The sequence below is a fragment of the Andrographis paniculata genome, unplaced genomic scaffold (genome assembly GCF_009805555.1).
Source record: "Andrographis paniculata isolate CXL003 unplaced genomic scaffold, ASM980555v1 Contig45END, whole genome shotgun sequence".
NCBI classification, from domain to species: domain Eukaryota; kingdom Viridiplantae; phylum Streptophyta; class Magnoliopsida; order Lamiales; family Acanthaceae; genus Andrographis; species Andrographis paniculata.
This window is the reverse complement of record NW_026137579.1, coordinates 1,558,602-1,578,042: the sequence shown is the minus strand read 5'-3', so window position 1 is coordinate 1,578,042 and position 19,441 is coordinate 1,558,602. Positions and strand designations below refer to the sequence as shown.

Genomic DNA, 19,441 nt, shown 5'->3' with positions numbered 1-19,441 from the left:
TAAGATTAGGATTAGGATCATGAATGTGCCTTGTAATAATACAAATGTGTTGCCTCGATCTCCAATGACGTGTCTTGCAAACTAATGCGAGTGTTATTATCATTATTGTTATTATTATTTGCACATATTTTTAAACTTATGTTTAGCATTATTTACCCATAATTTTCAATCTAAAAAATATATTACATTTTAAAACATATTTCTTTTACTTAAAATATTAAATAAATTTTTTTTTTCATTAAATATATTATATTTTAATATATATTTTTATTCAATATTGTATTATTATTTTCAATTATCAATATAAGCACTTAATTATATCTAAATCCAACCTTAGTTTTTCGGATAACTTGGAACAATTAATCACCCATGAACTTAATTCATTATTATGAATTTGTTTCATTCTGGTTTGAATTAAATTTTTTGCTTTAAATGATACTTTGATGTGCTTATTTCTCCCGTCACTTAAATTTGTGCTTATTTTCTTTTATTTAGTAAAAATATTATTTTTTTATCATAAAGAAGAATAACAAAAAATATATACTCACATTAAAATTGATATCCAAAAAATTGAGTATTTTTTTTTATGTCAATAAAAAAAAAATATTAATCAACGAAATATAAAACAAGATTGGCAATTAACATCTGTTAAAACTAAGACAATTTTTGATTTACCGACAAAGTCAAAGTTAAAGATGTATACTCTGTGTGAATGTGTTTTGGTACGTTTGAATTTATTTTTTTATTTTTTTCATTTTGATCTGTCTTATATCTATTTATTTTTTTAAGTAATTGTGCTATCTATCTAATATTACAAATATCTTTCTAATTTACAAAATATTACACAAATATCATTACATTTATATCCCTGCGTGAAAAAGTAAATGAATATATAAATATGTGACAGAGGGAGTATAATATTTTGATAAAAATATATTTATTATAAATAATAATATTTATATTATTTCACATTTGGAAAATTATTTTTTCCCTTAAATACTAGTTAATCCTTTACATTTTTATCAATTTATAATGTATATGGTAATATAAAGAAAATCCAATTATACCATAAAAATACGCAAGAATTAAACCACCAAATATTGAGATAATATAATAAAACTGGCCTTTGAAGTCAAAAGCTTTTGGGACTATTTTGGTCATTTCACATGTAGAATCTTCTTCAATTACTGAATATTTAAGAATATTGATCCACTTGCAATAAAAATCCAAATAATCACAATACGTTTGTTATTTTTATTATTAATAAGATAAATTCATTAGTATTTACAAAGAGACAATTTAATACACATTTTAAAGTAATTTTTGAAAAAGAAAATTTTTAAAGGGCATAAACATGGTTATGTCTTTATGCACGAGGCAAATTCAATGAGACCCAATTATTCATCTTGCCAAAATAGTTTTGCTACCATTGAATTGACTTAAGTATTTGCTTCTTTAAAATTAAATTTCGATCACATTGGAAATGCTAAGTTTTAAAATTAACTATTCAATTAGATTTAAAAAAAAAAAAAGACCCAATATGGCAATTAATTTCGCAGTTAGAAGTTTTTGGGTAAAGATAATATATACTACAGTTAGTAACAATGAAATTTTATTTTAGAAAATTTTAGAAATAACTAATTATCCAGTAATTAACGCATCAATAGTATGAGTCATTCATCCAAAAATCACAACACTAATAATAGTAATAGTAATAGCAATAGTGACAAGTATTACATTGCAAGTATAAATCTTATCCATTACAGAGAAATGAGGAAGACAGAATCTAAAGATTTTAGTAGATACAGTTAAGGTAAAAGATAAAACTAAAGTAGGTCAGAATTTCTAACTTTTGATGTATTAGACAGATTTTTGTATTCGTTATATCTGAAAAATCTTTCATTGCTCTAAACTCCAATTCATGCTGTCATTTTCTTCCCACCCTTTTCATATAAATTATACGAAATGAAATAAATCACTTTCAATCTTGATTAAATATATATATATATATATACACAGAGATTGAATTATTGTTCTTGAATTGCCATCCCTCTATCCAATCGCAGTTTAATTTTCCATTGTAAATGCAATCTCCATCCCCTGTGTTTGCAGTACGGCTTCAATTGTATTCAGTTTGTATTTTTCTTTCCATTTAGTTGACGCGAATTTTCATTGTATATTCAATATACATACATATACATATATATATACGTACATTCGATAGATACATACATAGCTATCGGGTAAAACTAAAACCCACCAATAAAAGGCGAACCAAACCCAACCAAAGAATCGATCTTTATTGGAAAAAATCATAAATCCGGCGAGTATTTTCTTTCCCCTATCGAAGGAGGGCGAGGTCGTGTGTGGTGTAGGTTTTTTCTGTTCTTGCTGTTGTTGTGGTCGGCGATTTTCAAGAGGATGGGCAAGGTGGCGGTGGCGGCAGCAGTGGTGTGCACGGCGGCGGCGGTGGCCGCCGCGGTGGTGATTGCGAGGCGGCAGATGAGGAGCTCGGGGAGATGGGTCAAGGCGGAGGCCATTCTGAATGAGCTGGAGGAGCAGTGTAGGGCACCCATCTCCAAGCTCCGCCAAGTCGCCGACGCTATGACGGTGGAGATGCACGCCGGCCTCGCCTCCGAGGGCGGCAGCAAGCTGAAGATGCTCATCAGCTTCGTCGACAACCTCCCCACTGGGTATGCTCAACTACACACACACATATATATATATATATATAATTGAATGGATCTTTTCGTGTTCCTGGTTGTTGTTTCTCCATAGATTTGGTTGTTGATGCGTATGGACATAGTTTTCTGATGATTCACTTCTAAATTGTCAAAATTGAGCCTTTAGGGTTAAAGCTCTGCCCAATTTTGGGGGAGGGGAAATATTCCTTTTCCCTAAATTGAACTGAATTTTAGGTAGCTCTTCTACACAGGAATGTCTTTTTGTGCATCAATCTCCTGAGTTTGCACGATGAGAATGACCTTTTTCAGGCCAAGATTTCCATTGATTTGCTAATAGATGCTACAGTAGTTAATTTTCTGTATGTATGTCTTTGTTGTGTCTATATTGTTGATCTGGGAACAGTATTATCGATAACTTTTGGCCCTTTTTACTAGAATCTTATTTGGCGTAATTGTCGAATGTATTCTTGTTTATCATTAATTGTCATCAGTAAGATAAGCTCTTTAAAAGTTGTGTCACTTTGCCTATCTTGCAAATATGTTACTTTGCTTTCAAATTAAGCACCCGGCATATACTTTGCTTTTCCTTTTGGGTCTATTGTTGTTCATTTGACACGGGGAGTCGGGTCCCTATTCAATAAACAAGATTAGTGGTCTTATTTCAAGATATTCCATTTTGCTTTAAGTGATGTTTTATGTTTTTTAATTTGGTGTTCATTTCTGGATGCTTGTGATAGCCAGCACCAACCTTTTCGCTTTCATTTTGAGATCGTTTGCCAATCATCTATTGACTATCGTGTTGGAATATCCATTTCTGCCATTGCTTACATTTCTGCAACTTCTCAGAAAGTCAGATCCACATTTAGCTTTTCCTAAACTGTTTTGTTGTTCTAGAACTGAGTCATGCTGTGAGAAGTATGGTTTCAGATGTTTAAAAGTTTTGTAATTTTAGGGATGAAAAGGGATTATTCTATGCATTGGATCTTGGTGGGACAAATTTCCGTGTTATGCGAGTGCAGTTGCGTGGAAAAGAGACTGAGATTAAGCAAGAATTTGAAGAAGTTTCCATACCTCCTCATTTGATGGTTGGATCGTCCCATGTGAGTGTTCTCCTACAATTACATGAAAATGCTGTTTGAATCATTGCCTATTCTCTTATGCTGTTGGTGTTTTTGATTCAGGAATTATTCGATTTCATTGCTGATGCTCTAGCAAAATTTGTTTCTACGGAAGGTGAAGACTATCATCTTCCACCTGGCAGGCAAAGGGAGCTCGGCTTCACCTTTTCTTTCCCAGTTCGGCAATTGTCATTAGCATCAGGAACTCTAATAAAGTGGACAAAAGGCTTCCTTATTGAAGATGCTGTTAGTATCTTACCTTCTTTCACTGTATTTACTATCTCATGGTTCGATCATTACTATATGCTATTTGTTCCTTCTTGTTGCCCCTATAATCGGGAATAATATGAAAAGCTTATGACGCCATTGGCATACGGATGAATATTCATTAATGATTTAGTTAAATGACGACTCTTTTATTTGCGACCAGGTTGGACAAGATGTTGTGGAAGAGCTGACAAAAGCGTTGGAAAGAGCCAGCCTTGATATGCGCATCACTGCTTTGGTAAGCCTTCCTTACGATAGTAATTTGCATACGTCTTTGTAATCTAAAATGAACTTTTCGTGTCCAGAATAAAGATTCTCTGCCGCATCCATGCTTATAAAACATAAAACCTTCCTGGCTGCTCCGTGCAGGTCAATGATACCGTTGGAACATTAGCTGGAGGACGATTCACCAATCCAGATGTCATTGCTGCTGTAATTCTCGGAACAGGAACTAATGCTGCATATGTTGAACGAGCGAGTGCAATTCCGAAATGGCAGGGTCTGCTGCCGAGAAGTGGGGAAATGGTAAGTGCTTTCAAAGCTTCAGAAACTGAATAGAGCTGTTTATATAGTAATTAAATTGATCTGCAACATTCCTTTCGATGTTAAAGGTTATAAACATGGAGTGGGGGAACTTCCGATCGTCACATCTTCCACTTACCGAATATGACCAAAGCCTTGATGCAGAAAGTTTAAATCCCGGGGAACAGGTAAAGCTCAGGAGACTTGGATTCATCGATATTGTCCAATGCTAAGGCTGCTGTGGTTTCGCATGTCATGTGTCTTTTGCTGTGTTGCTGCTGCAGATATTCGAGAAAATAATTTCCGGGATGTATCTTGGTGAAATTGTTCGTAGAGTTTTGTGCAGGATGGCTAAAGAAGCATCCTTTTTCGGTGATGACATCCCCCCGAAACTCAGCATTCCCTTCATTTTAAGGTAAGGGATGATGGCAGCATTTTCTCAAATCTTGCCAGTTGATTTAATTTGAACTTAAAAAAGGCATGGCAACTGTGCGAACATTGTGCAGGACACCGGACATGTCTGCAATGCACCACGACACCACCCCCGATCTCAAAGTGGTTGGAAACAAACTTAAAGACATTCTAGAGGTAAAACCCGAATTTTATAGAGGACTACCATTAACTCTATATTTAGCAAGACATTCGATTTCTTATCTGCAACTTGCTCTGCAGGTACCCAACTCTTCCTTGAAAATGAGGAAAATGGTGGTGGAAATTTGTGATGTTGTGGCCAAACGTGGGGCTCGCCTTTCTGCAGCAGGGATCCTTGGTATTCTCAAGAAACTAGGAAGAGACGAGGTAAATGAAGGGGAGAAGCTGAGGTCTGTCATAGCCTTGGACGGCGGGCTGTTCGAGCACTACACTAAGTTCAGGAACTGTATGGAGGATACCCTCAAAGAACTGCTGGGAGAGGCTGCTGACAACGTTGTCGTTGAGCATTCAAACGATGGATCCGGCATTGGAGCTGCTCTTCTTGCAGCATCTCATTCGCAGTATCTTGACGTTGAGGAGTCCTGACAACGATAGCTGTTAGAACCCTATACAAATTTTCCTTAAGGGGGTACTATTTATGTAGCAAGAAGTGTTGTTCCTGTTTTTAGTAAACAGCAAGGGGACATGAGGTTTGTGGTCTCGAGAGGCTCTTGAAAGACTGTTAATACAGCTTCACAAGCTGGAGCTGCTCCAGTGTCCATGGCTGGACGTGTTGTGTTTCGTTGGAGCATTCGGGCACTCGTGAAAGATCGACAAACAAGATGAATAATTGATGTTGTGGGTTCGAAGTGTTTAGCACTGGGAACATTCTCTCTAGGTTTGCTATGTGAGAATATGTTGCAAATTTTTTTAAAGCATCTCCCCAAATCCACTGGGATGAATGAACTTTTTGTGGAGACTATCTTTCCATCGTGGTCTTGTTTTCTCTGCAAATTTCACTCTTGAACAAATTGAAAACATTTCATCTTCTTGTCTGTTCCCTTACAAGTTAACAGGTTTTTAAAATGGTAAGAATGGTGAGCAATTCCTTGCAAAGAGAATTACATTACATGACATTGGCAAGTGATGAAAAATTCACATTATGCAGTAATTTATGCATTCAGATAGCCCATTAGATAAGAGAGTGTGTGTGTGTGTTCTTGACAAGGAAACTAAGCTCAAGTAGCCAATATTGATGATGCAAATAGCTTTCGTTGCTTTCCTCTCATTGGAAGAACTCTCTCCTCAGCAATTGTGTTTATACTTTTAGCAGCTGCAATCTGCAAATGATATGAAACGCATCAGTGCAGTTAGATATCCACAAAGTTAGTTGAGTATTTAAGATTTGGGAATTCTTTGATTATCTTGAAATCGTTTCATTTTGCTTCAAACATAGTCAAACAAGTGGGAACCTAAACTGTTATATTACCATCAAACAGATCCTTTAGATTCTCTGCATCATTCAGAACTAAAAGCTACTGAGAAATTCATCATTTGCAATAGAAATCATCTATACACAATTCTACTTCCAATACTGACATTATTCGGCCTACAAAAAAAGAACCCACTATTCAATTGACATTTCATCATCAAGCATTAACAGAACATATAATCTGGATCAGGCATCTAATAGATTTGTCAATCGCAACAGCACGGATAGTAAAACATGCATTTTCTACAAAACATTAAGTCAAACAGTTTACCAGATGGAAATGCTGCTTTCTTTTTCAGGCAGAAGAGTTCGAACTTGCAGGCTGAAGAGACACGTTGTTGAGCCTCTCCAGTGCCAAAACCAGCGCCTGAGTACCCAAATCGCCCTCCCCATACGCCTTGAGAGATAAATACAACTGCTGAGCCAATGCCAGGCCAGGCAAAGCCAATCCCATGTTCTGACACTCCCTCAAACAAATCCCTAAATCCTTCACGAAATGGTTGACGTAAAACCCCGCCTCGAAATCCCTGTTCAGTATCCTGCTACCGTACAAGTCCAGCGACTTGGATCCCGCGGCTCCCGTCGAGATCGCATTCAAGTAATTGCTCAAATCCAAACCAGCCTTGTGCGCGTAGACCAGACCCTCGCATAACCCCACCATGGTGGAGGCGATGGTCACTTGGTTAGCTAATTTACAGAATTGCCCCTTCCCCGGCCCGCCCATGTAATAGACTCTCCCCAAGAGGTTCAGCAGAGGGGTCAGGCGAGTAACCACGGCTTCATCGCCGCCGGTGAAGATAGACAGTGCGGCGAGACGCGCGCCGCGGTCGCCGCCGGAAACAGGGGCGTCGACTGAAGAGCAGCCCGCGGCGGACGCGGCGGAGTGAATTTCCACAGCGAGGGAAGGATCTGATGTTGTCATATCGATTATCACGCCGCCGGGGTGTAGGCCGGTTAGGGCGCCGGACGACGGGTCCAGGATGACCTGGCGGACGTCGGACGGGTAGCCGACGATGGAGAAGACGACGTCGGATTGGGAAGCGAGGGATTTCGGAGAATCAGCCCAGTGAGCTCCCATGGATAGTAGGGTTTCGGCCTTGGCCGGCGTGCGGGTGAAGACGGTTACGGCATACCCGGCCTTGAGGAGATGTGAGCACATCGATCGTCCCATCACACCAGTGCCGATCCAACCCAGCTTAGACTTCCCTGGGGCAATTGATTCGGCGTCGGTCGCCATGGAGGAGGAGGAGCGGCGGCGGCGGGTTTCGATATTCAAGTGGCGGAGGGGGCGGAGCAGTGATGACCACACTCGCATCCTTCGTACCAAAGGCCCAATTGTCCGCCTTATCCGAATAAGGGTATAAATGTAATTCTGCAGAACCTTCAAGGCTGGTTGAGTAATTTCCATTGACCCCGCATTCCCTCCAAAATATCTCGAATATGTAAGTTGCTAAAAGTAAAAATTCTACTAACCAAAAATTTGATTAAACAAAAATTAAAACCCGATTCAGATAAATGAAATAAATAAATAAATACACAGACAGGCTGCACAAAACGAAATAACGACAAAGCGGTCATGTGAGTGAGGCTGCCCGCCTGTCTTATTGCTAAATAAAGCCTTTTTATGTTTATTGCCAAATATATGTATAGTAAAAAATAAATAAATAATATTGATATGATTATGGGCCATTCTTTCTATTTCAACCAGCCAATTGACAGCTCTATTTGCTTGTCACTATGCCATGACGTGTGCTTCCTATAATGTTCTTTTCACGGCTCATAACCCATTAATTTATTTATTTATTTATTTTTTTAAGTATTTTCTTATTTTTAGATATTATAAAAATGACTATGCAAAATTGAAAACGTATAGAAACACAATACCGGATATTTAATATAACCCTGTTGGCATTTAAAAATAAAACGTGTAGCGATGCACAACATGTACAACTAAATTAAATACTAGTATTTTTTTAATTTTTTTTATAACGTTGAAATTTCACCGATGTTATTCGAAATTAAATACTAATATTAATTTGGTAAAGGAGCATATCATTTTATTTATTTTTTTAATAGAACAATTAAATTTAAATTATAGAAAGCTATATATGTTATTTTTATACAATCAATTTCAATGAGTAAATATGCGTTGGACTAGAAAATTAATTAATTAAAAGGGAAAAATAAAAAATGGTCCAAATGGAAATAAAATCAATTAATTTTGATCTCGTTATAAAAAAATTTATCATTTTATCCTATTATAATTTCACTATTATTATAATTTTTTATTTTTTATTTATTTTTATCATTTTTGGCCCTATTGGTAGAAAAAACTAATGTCAATGTTAATGTGGATGTAACTGTTCCGATATAATATTCAATTAGAATTAATACAACCGTGTTTTAAAACAACACGATCGTGTAGAATAAAAAGTCAAACAATTCCAAAACAAACATGGTTGTATTAAAAAAATAATACGATCATGCAGAATATAAACACATGCACATATTGATAAGTGTTTATAAATTCTAAATATTATTTTCAAATATTATAAATTGAAAACTTTAAAATAAATTTATGGTATACAATCATTTTTCAAAAAATAAAATTAATATAAAATATAAGATAGATATAAATGACTATATAAATACGGTAGATACACGGAGAAAAATATTTTTTTTAGTAGAATAAAATCATAAGTGCATCTGTTTTTTAAAATAACACATTCTTTCAAATAACATATGACATGTTCTATGTGAAAACATGGAATGTTTGTTTATATCTAAATGATTTTAATGAATATATAAACATAAATTATGTATTGTCTATCATCATATCATATATAGTCTACTGTAATATGATGCATGGTCAATTTTATACTGAATTATACTCATTTCGTTTATTTAATGAGTATATATCTTTTCATTTTTTTATTATTCAAATATAAAATATTTAATTCTCATTTTGATATGTATAAACCAAGGTATACATTACAAATAATATCGGATTTATATTTATTTACATCAATAAACTTACATTAACTTGACATATCATAGGGTAAAATAATTTTTACATGCTAAAACTATTATTAGGGTATGGATCAGCAATCATATGATGTTGATTTTATCGGATTAGTCTATGCTATGCGACTAATCATCATATATATATATATCTCAAAATATATATTATATTATAGTTTAACATATTTATATTATAATTCACATATGTTGTACCATGTATTTATATACCAGGTTATGTGTATAACATATGTTGATCCGATCAAATTAATATTGTCTTTCTTAGCGGAATCAACAGCCCTGTTATTAATGTATATATATTTATGATTTTCGTATATTTCAATAATATATAGATTATTGACTTTTATAAAAAAATTTATTTTTTAAATATAGTTATCTCTTAATTGTAGATATAGTTATCTCTTAATTGACTTTTATAAAAATGTAGTTATCTCTTAATTGTAGATATAGTTATCTCTTAAATATGGTTATCTCTTAATTGACTTTTATAAAAATATTTAAAAATTAAATATTTTTAAAAGTAAATATATCAAAATTATTTTATATTTTTTCTATTCATTAATAAAATATAGTTATCTCTTAATATATTATCATAAAGAATAAATTAAACTTACTCATAAAGTTATATTTATATTATATAAAAATCGCTATTTTTTGTTACAGATCATAAGATTCAAACAAAAATAAAGCTTAGTAAGCAAATCCTATATTTTCATAGTATTTATATTATAAAGCGATGATCTGTATTTAAAATATAATAATAATAATTAGATAATCACTTTAAAAATAGTACAAGTTAAAAAGCAAAAAATATTTTGACAGGCATGTGAAATAAGAAAACGCAATGAAAGAGACAGCGAAGATTCGGATCATAAAGCAGCATCTTCCTTCCTCATTAGTTGTCAAAACCCTACCTATCCGAACGTGCCACGTGGACAATGGGACCCACTCGTTATATCCAACGGTCGCTGCCCCTCTCTCTTGTAAAAACTCACAGAAATTATTTTCCCATTTTCTTAAAAAAATTTTAAAATTAAAAATAAAAAATCACCGCAGTTATAAATTCACGCGGTCAGAGGAAGTATTGCCCTTTCTCTCTCCCCGCTGTTCTTCTCTCTCTAAATTCAGTGTACCTTTCCCTGCCGTCTATGGCTATCTGAGAGGGCGGGGATAGGCCGAGGGGAGAGATTCAGTGAAGTTGCAGAGGATTGAGTGTTGGTTGTTAGTCCTTGGAATAGGTGCGCGACGTTTATCGTTGGCGCATTGCCCTCCCGCGGGTGGATTGTAGATACTTGGGACAGAATTAGCGTGGAGGAGCTAGATACGATTTTGTGGATGCAGACGGCAATGTGGTCGTTTGGTTCGTTGGATGCGTTTCTGTTCGCTGCGAGTAGGGCTTTATGTAGTCCTATAGCACTTTTTGTTCAGATCCAGGTGTGTAGTTCAGGTGTTTCGAATTTCATGTCGGAGAGAAAGTTTTTTTGAGTGGTTAATCCTTGTTTCAATAGGTTTTGAGCTTGTTTGCCGTGTTAGAGTTCAGAACTTGCAGGAGCTTAATTGTGGTGGCACTTTGTGCTGGGTTAAGAATATTCTTCTTCAGAATAGCCTTAGGGACTCTGTTTTATCTTTGATCTTGTTTCACAAGTGTGATGGCAAAGATGTGTTTCTTTGATTTGTCAGGTAGATCTGGGCAGTATGATAAAGCACAATGTTGGAGTCAAATCTGTTTTTAATTGAATTGTTGACAATATGTGGGAATTTAACCCTGGTTGCTTGAATTCTTAGACCATAGATTCGGAATATGACTTTGGTCAGACTGTAATAATCTGTTGATGTTATTAACTTAAAAATTCCAACAGCTCTGCCTCTTATTGTTAGAAATTTTTATCCTTTTGGAACGTGATGGAGGTTAGGTGGCTGGAATTTTCATGATAATGGTTCAAGCAGGAAATTTCTGAGAGCATTAATTGTTGCTGTGCAAGATTTTCCTCCTGTATAATAACATCCCTGAACTTCGATATCCAAACTCTACAATGCTTAGTAGAATCATTTGCAGAGATACTGAGTTTAACTTTAGTATCTTTTAGCAAGTGCTTACAAGCTTCTAGTTGATGATTTGAGTTTGCATAATATACCAGTTGTCATGCACTGACAATTCGTTATTAGTTGTTTATTTCCTTTGACTGAGAGAGGTGAACCTTTTAATATTTTACTATAATTTTGGAATTTTTAGTAACTTTAATGTACTGTTAATATAGTGCATCATCTCTAAAAATCAATAAATTATAAATCAGAAGAAATTTTAAAATTGGAACTTACATGTTATACTATTCAGCTAATAGATGGAATTTTCTGCAGCATTCTTTTTGTGTATTAAGCCAAGCTTCCATCATGTTATTTGATTACTTATGAAAATTCTTACTCTGCTTTTTCTCTTATCCAAATATGTAACCTAGTGGATTTCATCTTGGATTTTAGTAATAGTACTACCTGCACATTTCTTTCTACCTCAGGCCTGAGCAGTTTGGATCTGAGTGAAATTGTCTGTTGATATTTCAGGGATTTTTCATTTGCTTAGTTCTTGCACTTGGTTGGGCTTTGGCTTCTTATGTCAGGTACTTTTACAATCTATTGTTGTTGTTGATACCATTCACTTGTTACTATGCTGTAGTTATTATGTTTCTCATCTTTACTTGAAATTTGTTGTTGCAGGAGTAAGGAGATAAAGCGGATTGAAGAAAGCAAAGAAAGAGGCAACGATTTTTCTTTTCTTTGTCCCAATATTAATGATCTGGAACATTCTAACCAGGTCGATCTACCAAGGGTATCAGTTGTGATGCCTTTGAAGGGATTTGGAGAACACAATCTACATAATTGGAGAAGTCAGGTGAACTCTTCTTTGTCCAATTTAATACAACTCATCAGCATTATTCAAACTTTCCATTTTGATATTAATGTCAGCATACTGTTTAACTGGCTCCAGTGATGACTAGCTTTGAAGAAATGGAATATTATCAAGCACCCTGCCATTTGCTTCTTGCTTTTAATGTTTACCCTATTAGAACATATCAAGCAATGGATAACTGAGGGAAATATAAATCTGATGCTGTTTTGGTTGCTGATTGCTGCAGATTACCTCTTTATATGGTGGGCCCCAGGAATTTCTTTTTGTGGTTGAAAGTACTGAAGACCCTGCTTACCATGCTGTTTCACGACTGCTAAAGGATTTTGAGGTTTGTCATTTTGTTCTATCTTGAATGCTTATAGTATGCATTTTATTCTCTTCACATAAGTGCAACCAACAATTGTCTCTGTGAATTCACTATTTGGAATAAAAAAAAAAATTCTCCTATATAATGTGCATCAAAATCAATTATATAATTGCCTTTGATTGGAAGCGTAAGTGCAAGATTTTTAGTTTAGCCACTTTCTTAAGTTTCTTGATGAGTTTCAGTTTGACAATCATTTCTTCTCTTCTTTTTAGAGCAATATAGCAAGGTTCGTGCTTATGTGAGTTTGAGCTTGGCCAACTTTTATGACTCATTTCCATATGTGATTTCCATTAACTTTCCTGAGTAAACTACTATTCTTATAAGCTGTTTTATTGTTGGCCCATCCAACCACTCACAAAGTTTACTATGAGCTGACCAGTCTTTGTTTGGAGTAATAGGTAATTTATTCTAGGAAATTTATACACGGATTTAAGATGCTATCTACTATTCTAGGCTATAATGTTTGATCCATCTTCATAAAGGAAGTCGTAAATGTTAGTAATGCGATATATTTTTCTTCATCTGGCTCCAAAGTTTCATACACAATGTATATGCTATCTTTTAGGCATTGTGGCAGGAAGTTTATAAATTAGTGTCACATAATTTTTATGTACTCTGCCAGGTATTTGGGAGAAGATAAGCGACTGATTATTTAATCCACACCTCTATGTGTCCTTCAATTTCTTTAAGATAGTTAATTTTTTGTGTTTTATTGGTTTGTTTGAATGCCCAAATTGTAATTTATAGTAGTGCTATATTTTTCAGCATTCAAGGCTTGGCAGAAATACATTTGCTGCTTTGTTGTTAAGCCTTGGGTCTCTCATATGTGAACTCTAATAATGCAGGATGACATTGAAGCTAAAATCGTGGTAGCTGGTATGTCAACGACATGTAGTCAAAAGATTCATAATCAGCTGGTATGGAATCATTAGAACTGAAAGTGACTGGGCAAAAAGATCTTTGTTATATATTATATTCCTGAGCATAGTATAAATCTATAAAGTCTATTTATGCAGTTGGTGGTTGTCCAAATGAAGGGTCTTTATTGATGTTTTTGGAAAGTATGAAAGATTTACTCCTAAAAATATTTTTTGAAACATTATCATAAGCATATGTGACATTATTGATATTGCATGTGATTTGCATGGTTGTGCAGGTGCTTAAAGATCTTAAGTTTGGCATTCATAAATTTTAAGGTTTTTATCAACACAGACATCATTTTTTGGTGCTTAAGAGACCCATAAGAATTTTTCTGTATCCTATGTAGGTGTTGTAGCTCTTAAAAATAAGACTCTTACACCATCTAATACAGACAGATCCTTTCTGGAAGTTGCATTGTGATTTGTGTTGATTGTTGACATTTAAGTTGCTTATAAAAGGTTTAAAGAAACACTTTTGGCAATTGTGAAAAGTTTATACTCTCCCAGAAAATGTGTTTCAGTTATTCTGCTATGGTCTGCTTATGAAGTGTTTTAAATCATTCAGTGATGGTTAATACCTTTCTAGATAAATCAAATCAAGTGGGTTCATGCCAGTAATGAAATGCAATTGCAAAATATTATATTGTTTCAAACTCCACCTTATTAGAGTAAATTGACCCACTGCTATAAACAAATTACGGAATATTGAATTTCATTATCATGTGGTTGTAGATTTTCTGTTGTTGGAGGAATTAACACATTTTATTACATTTAAAATGTACTTTGTTATTTATATTTTCACATGAGGTGATCATGTTTGAGTGCGTGGCCCTATGGCTATTTATGTAAAAACTGCTTTGTGTGCAACTCTTTATGGAGATAACCTGCGGCAACGAGCATAATTATAATATATATAAAAGAAATTATAAGATATAATGATAGGTGAGACCGTGAGATGGTCATTCTAACACATCAAGTGATTACATTTGCAGGTTGGGGTAGAGAATATGCATAAAGATAGCAAGTATGTGCTATTTCTAGATGATGATGTTAGGTTGCATCCTGGTTCAATAGGAGCCCTCACTGCAGAAATGGTGAAGAATCCAGATGTATGTTTATATATTTGCTATAGTCTATTTTTATGCATCATTTCAATTCGAAGTGGATGCTCTTAGGCCTGTATTACCTGTTTCTTGAAATGAATCTTGTGGAAAATGTTCAGATATTTATTCAAACAGGATACCCTCTTGATTTACCATCTGGAAGTTTAGGAAGTTACTGCATATACGAGTATCACATGGTAAGTTGGCATCGACTTAGTACTTCTGTGTGGAGTAGTTTGCTGTTTTGTTTTACAATTAACGTGATAGACTGTGTTATAGCTTTCATGGGCTCAGTGCTTGGCAGGTGTGCGATGGTGGGAGAATAAAGATAGGAAGATTGCTGTGCATGTGAATATAACAACTATTTTTATTTGTGGTGTGTCCTGGGTCAATGTACCGTTTTCAATAATGGATCCTGTATCTATTTATCCTGATACTTGGAATAAATTTCATTAGAAAGCTTCTCAAAATTATGGGTTTGTTTAATTGTATTTCCAACCTTATTTCTGAGCTATTCATTAAAAATTCCCCTCTAAAAAAAAAATCACAACAAATACCTATTTTCATTTAAAATATTACATCCATTTTTCTTATTCTTTAAAAAAAAAAAAAAATTCATTTGAAAATATCTCATCAAACACCTATATTTATCATTTAAAAAACCTGTGTCTGCAATTCTTAGTCGTGTGCAGTTGATGTTTCTATTCAAATTTAGGGCAATATGCATCAAGCAAAGGCTATTCATTTTAGTGAGGAAGGGGAGTTTAATAACTGAAGCAATTTTAGAAAGCCCCTGAATAGGTTTTCTTTCCGAAGCAGAACACATTTATCCCTTACCTAGCCAATGATGCATAAGTTAGGTCATTATAATTTCTTCTCTTTCCCGTCTTCTCTTTTTCCTTAACTTATTGTTATGCTTAGAAGTAAACATTGGGATCTTGACATTATATTTAGGTCGTTATAAAAATTTGTTGCTTTGTTCTTGATTGAGAAAGAAAAATGTGCCTGTACTCCTGAATTGAATATCTGGGAAAATGAGAATGAATAAGCATTTCTTGCACCGCATGATTCCCTTGTGATGAATACCAAATAACATCCAATGCCCACCTACTTGCTCTTTTTACTGGTCATTTTGTCTGCTTTCATATATAAAAGTTTTCTTCACATTGCAAATTTTAACTATAATGCAGCCTTGCTCTATGGGGTTTGCTACTGGTGGAAAGACATTTTTTCTCTGGGGGGGATGCATGATGGTAAGCATTGCGTGCATATTCTAATGTTTATTTCTTCTAAGTTGTACATCACCTCACTGTTAACTTCCTAACTGCAGATGCATGCTGATGATTTTAGAACGAATAATCATGGCGTTGTTTCAGACCTGCGAGATGGGGGCTATTCCGATGACATGACTCTTGCTGCTATCGCTGGTAAGTAATTTGCTGGCCTCTGTGTCCTGTGTCTTAACTGTATTGTGTTTTGTTCATGTGTAAGATATGCTACAAGGTATCTTGATTTACAAGATGTTGAGCTACACTACTTTGTCTTCTGTTTCCCAGCATTCCTGGATAATTGATCTTGCTGCTGGAGGCAACTTCAAGTGATTCCAATTTGAATATAACTTTAGCTGCTGAGTCTTTTGTTCTTTGCAGGTGCTCATAAACGACTCATTACATCACCACCAGTCGCCGTTTTCCCACATCCGCTTGCAAGTGATCTTAGCTTTGGCAGGTTTTTACTTATTCTGACTTGATCCACTTAAAACTGATCATTTAGCTTAAAAGCAATAACTGGTATTTTCTGCTTTGATCTGTTTTCTAAAGATTTTTATTTTTGTGTGGAGGTATTGGAATTATTTGAGGAAGCAGACTTTTGTTTTAGAGTCATATGCCACAAGGGTGAATTGGATGATGAACAAGGCATTATTTTCTACTCACTGCTACTTATCATGGGGGTTTGTAGCACCATATATCATGTCTGCAATACATGTGGCTGCAGCACTGAGGCTTTTCGTTGAAGGATATTCATTTAGTGAAGCAGCATTGCCACATACTGGTTAGTATTTTATCTTCTTAAACCAAGTGCTGTAAGTTACATGAATTTGGAGCTTGATTTGTTATTGTGGGAGCATATAGAATCACTCTGGTGCTTTGCTATTATTATTATTATTTTTTTTTGCAGCTGCCATTCCCAGGAATTCTCTTTATTTTTTGAACTGACTTGCAACTTCTGATTTCTGCTGCTTCTAGTTTCTGATGTGGATTTGTTACTCACTCGGTGTTTTGTTTCTTTACATAGTAGTTATTGATACACAAACAAGTAATATTCTCCAACTTTCCCACTTTCCCATTCTTTAGGATGAAGTGTTGATCTTTTAGAGAAAATGTTTTGATGGTTAGTTTTTTTTTTTTTTGTGGAGAGTAAAAGATTTTGATGTTGGTTGCTTCATATCATACTTGCTAAATCAACTTATCCTTAAGAAAAAGGTATTAGTAGTATTTTTTTTCCCTTAGCTACTAAAACTAAATTACAAGGCAGGCCCATGGTAATGGGATGAATGATATGTGAGATCACAAAAGCAAACAGCCAATGTTTTGAAGTTCATGAACCTCTGATTTTCAATAATATGATGCACAGCATTTTCAGTCCAATTCAATGATTACTGACATAGCTGCCTCCGCTCCTAGTCATTTGATTCTCTGTTAATGATGAACTGCTTTTCTTTTGCAGGGTTATTGTTGGCTGGTTGTCATACAATATGCACAGTTATCGAACTTCTTTCAATGTGGAACCTGACAAGAATAGAGGTCCACCTGTGCAATTTATTATCCCCAGAGGCTCCTCCATTATCACTTGCATCTTATAACTGGTGTCTCGTAAGCTCATTTTTTTCTCTTCAAAATTTTATTTTATAGCGAAATATCAAATTCGAGACAGTAGAAAAGAACTTGAAACTACAGATACCGAGCATCATGATGCCTTCCCTGTAATAGGGGCTTTTCATTTGACTCTATTGATAAATGCAGACTTGTTCCATTCAAATGCTCAAGTTTTTGGTCTTCATAGAACGATTCATACTAAAGTTATAATTCATTTTAAGGTGCTTATAGTAGGGTGGATCACATCTTACTACAGTCATAATAATCTCTTGAATTTCTGCTAAACAGGTGTTTGTCGCAATGTTGGTTGACAATTTTCTATATCCTATATCAGCCATGCGGTCACATTTCTCTCAGTCTATCAATTGGTCGGGCATCAGATATCATTTAAAGGATGGGAAGATAAGCAAGGTAACTGCAACTTCTACTCAAGTTCTATTAACTGTTGCTGCTAATGGATGAAAATGGTGAATGGAAAAAACCACAAGAAAGGTGGAAAACTATATACTCATGATTTTTTTTGTGTGCAGATTGAAAGAAGCAAGGGTAAGGGACCCAAATTTACGGATTTAGGAGGAAAACATTTGTACGGGAGGAGGGGAACTCCGAACAACTTCTCATTCCTTCAATCATTGTCCAGAATTCTTGCCCTCTGGACACAGCCCAAGAAATATGATGTATAGAGCCGGGCATGGAGTTTATGGTACAGATTGTGCTCTTCTTACTTTTGGGTTTCTGTTTCCGATGAAGTTACAAGTACAAAAAAGATACCTTGAATTTGTTGGGGCCTATTGTTTGCGAGTGTAGCTTTTTGGAGGTGATTATTTTGCTTAGAAATAGGATACACAATCAATTGGATGGAGGGAGGGAGGTTTGATGCCTTGATGATCATGATTGTAATCCTCCTATTGTTATTATTCATCTGTGTAGTTTATGACATTATTTATTCATTGACTTACAGATTGTATTCTTTGTGGATGGTGATGCTATGCTTGTTATTCCATATTTGCTTACTATTTGTCTAATTCATCAAATTGAGGCCCTATTAATTTGGTCCTCAATACATATTTGTTTCCATTAGTTGTTTGTTCATCACTGGCGGGATTAATTGCTTTCAAGAAATGTTAATTACACATACAAGAAATTCTTCCAGAGATTTTAGAAAATTGAATGGTGATCTATTGTAGTAAAAGTTATATGTAATATTTTTGTTTGTTCTTTTAATGATTAGTACTAACTTAAATTTGATTACATAAGTCATATCTACTTTTTATTTGTAATAGTTGCAGAATGGTGAACCTGTCCTGTTTTATGAGTACAGATGTTCTTAGGAGTTGGGAGGATACAATTGTTCATATATTTGAGAAATAATTTATTTATTTTTTTTAAAAAACTTCATATTTGATTATACTTGCGATAATTGCAATCTTTCTAGAAGGAGCATGTCATATATACTTCATAAGGAAAAACTACTTTGCATGGAGTCTAATTATTAATTAATCTTGATTAAATGTGTAAATGGTAGTAATGATTATGATGAATAATCAAATATCTATATGTAAATATAACATTATATGTAAAGCTAACAAGACCCCTTTACTTTACTGGACCAAATAGTAATCATGATTTTTATCTTATCTTAAAGATAACAAACTGTAGTTTTTTCGTCTTAATTAAAGAAGAAATTCATTTGCATATGATATGAATCAAAGTTTACAAAAATAAAAACTATCAACT

The 19,441-nt window shown here is 34.6% G+C and overlaps 3 protein-coding genes across 3 annotated transcripts; 2 read left to right on the top strand and 1 right to left on the bottom strand.

Annotated features, from left to right (window-relative positions):
- The first annotated feature begins 2,125 nt into the window (after window positions 1–2,125).
- On the top strand, window positions 2,126–6,053 carry LOC127251511 (hexokinase-1). The gene is made up of 9 exons (XM_051275232.1): window positions 2,126–2,693; window positions 3,637–3,784; window positions 3,866–4,048; window positions 4,233–4,307; window positions 4,439–4,594; window positions 4,681–4,779; window positions 4,876–5,006; window positions 5,098–5,179; window positions 5,264–6,053. The coding sequence occupies exons 1-9, from the start codon at window positions 2,422–2,424 to the stop codon at window positions 5,606–5,608; spliced, it is 1,491 nt and encodes a 496-aa protein (XP_051131189.1). The 5' UTR covers window positions 2,126–2,421; the 3' UTR covers window positions 5,609–6,053.
- A 35-nt stretch (window positions 6,054–6,088) lies between these two features.
- On the bottom strand, window positions 6,089–7,926 carry LOC127251512 (probable 3-hydroxyisobutyrate dehydrogenase-like 1, mitochondrial). Its single transcript, XM_051275233.1, has 2 exons — window positions 6,766–7,926; window positions 6,089–6,342 (listed from the first exon to the last, which is right to left on the bottom strand). The coding sequence occupies exon 1, from the start codon at window positions 7,900–7,902 to the stop codon at window positions 6,790–6,792; it is 1,113 nt and encodes a 370-aa protein (XP_051131190.1). The 5' UTR covers window positions 7,903–7,926; the 3' UTR covers window positions 6,089–6,342; window positions 6,766–6,789.
- A 2,687-nt stretch (window positions 7,927–10,613) lies between these two features.
- LOC127252048 (uncharacterized) lies at window positions 10,614–18,682 on the top strand. Its single transcript, XM_051276045.1, has 14 exons — window positions 10,614–10,967; window positions 12,093–12,148; window positions 12,246–12,420; window positions 12,665–12,766; window positions 13,651–13,722; window positions 14,718–14,834; window positions 14,948–15,025; window positions 16,019–16,081; window positions 16,159–16,255; window positions 16,478–16,556; window positions 16,669–16,880; window positions 17,556–17,701; window positions 17,993–18,115; window positions 18,235–18,682. The coding sequence occupies exons 1-14, from the start codon at window positions 10,869–10,871 to the stop codon at window positions 18,385–18,387; spliced, it is 1,572 nt and encodes a 523-aa protein (XP_051132002.1). The 5' UTR covers window positions 10,614–10,868; the 3' UTR covers window positions 18,388–18,682.
- The last annotated feature ends 759 nt before the right edge of the window (window positions 18,683–19,441 follow it).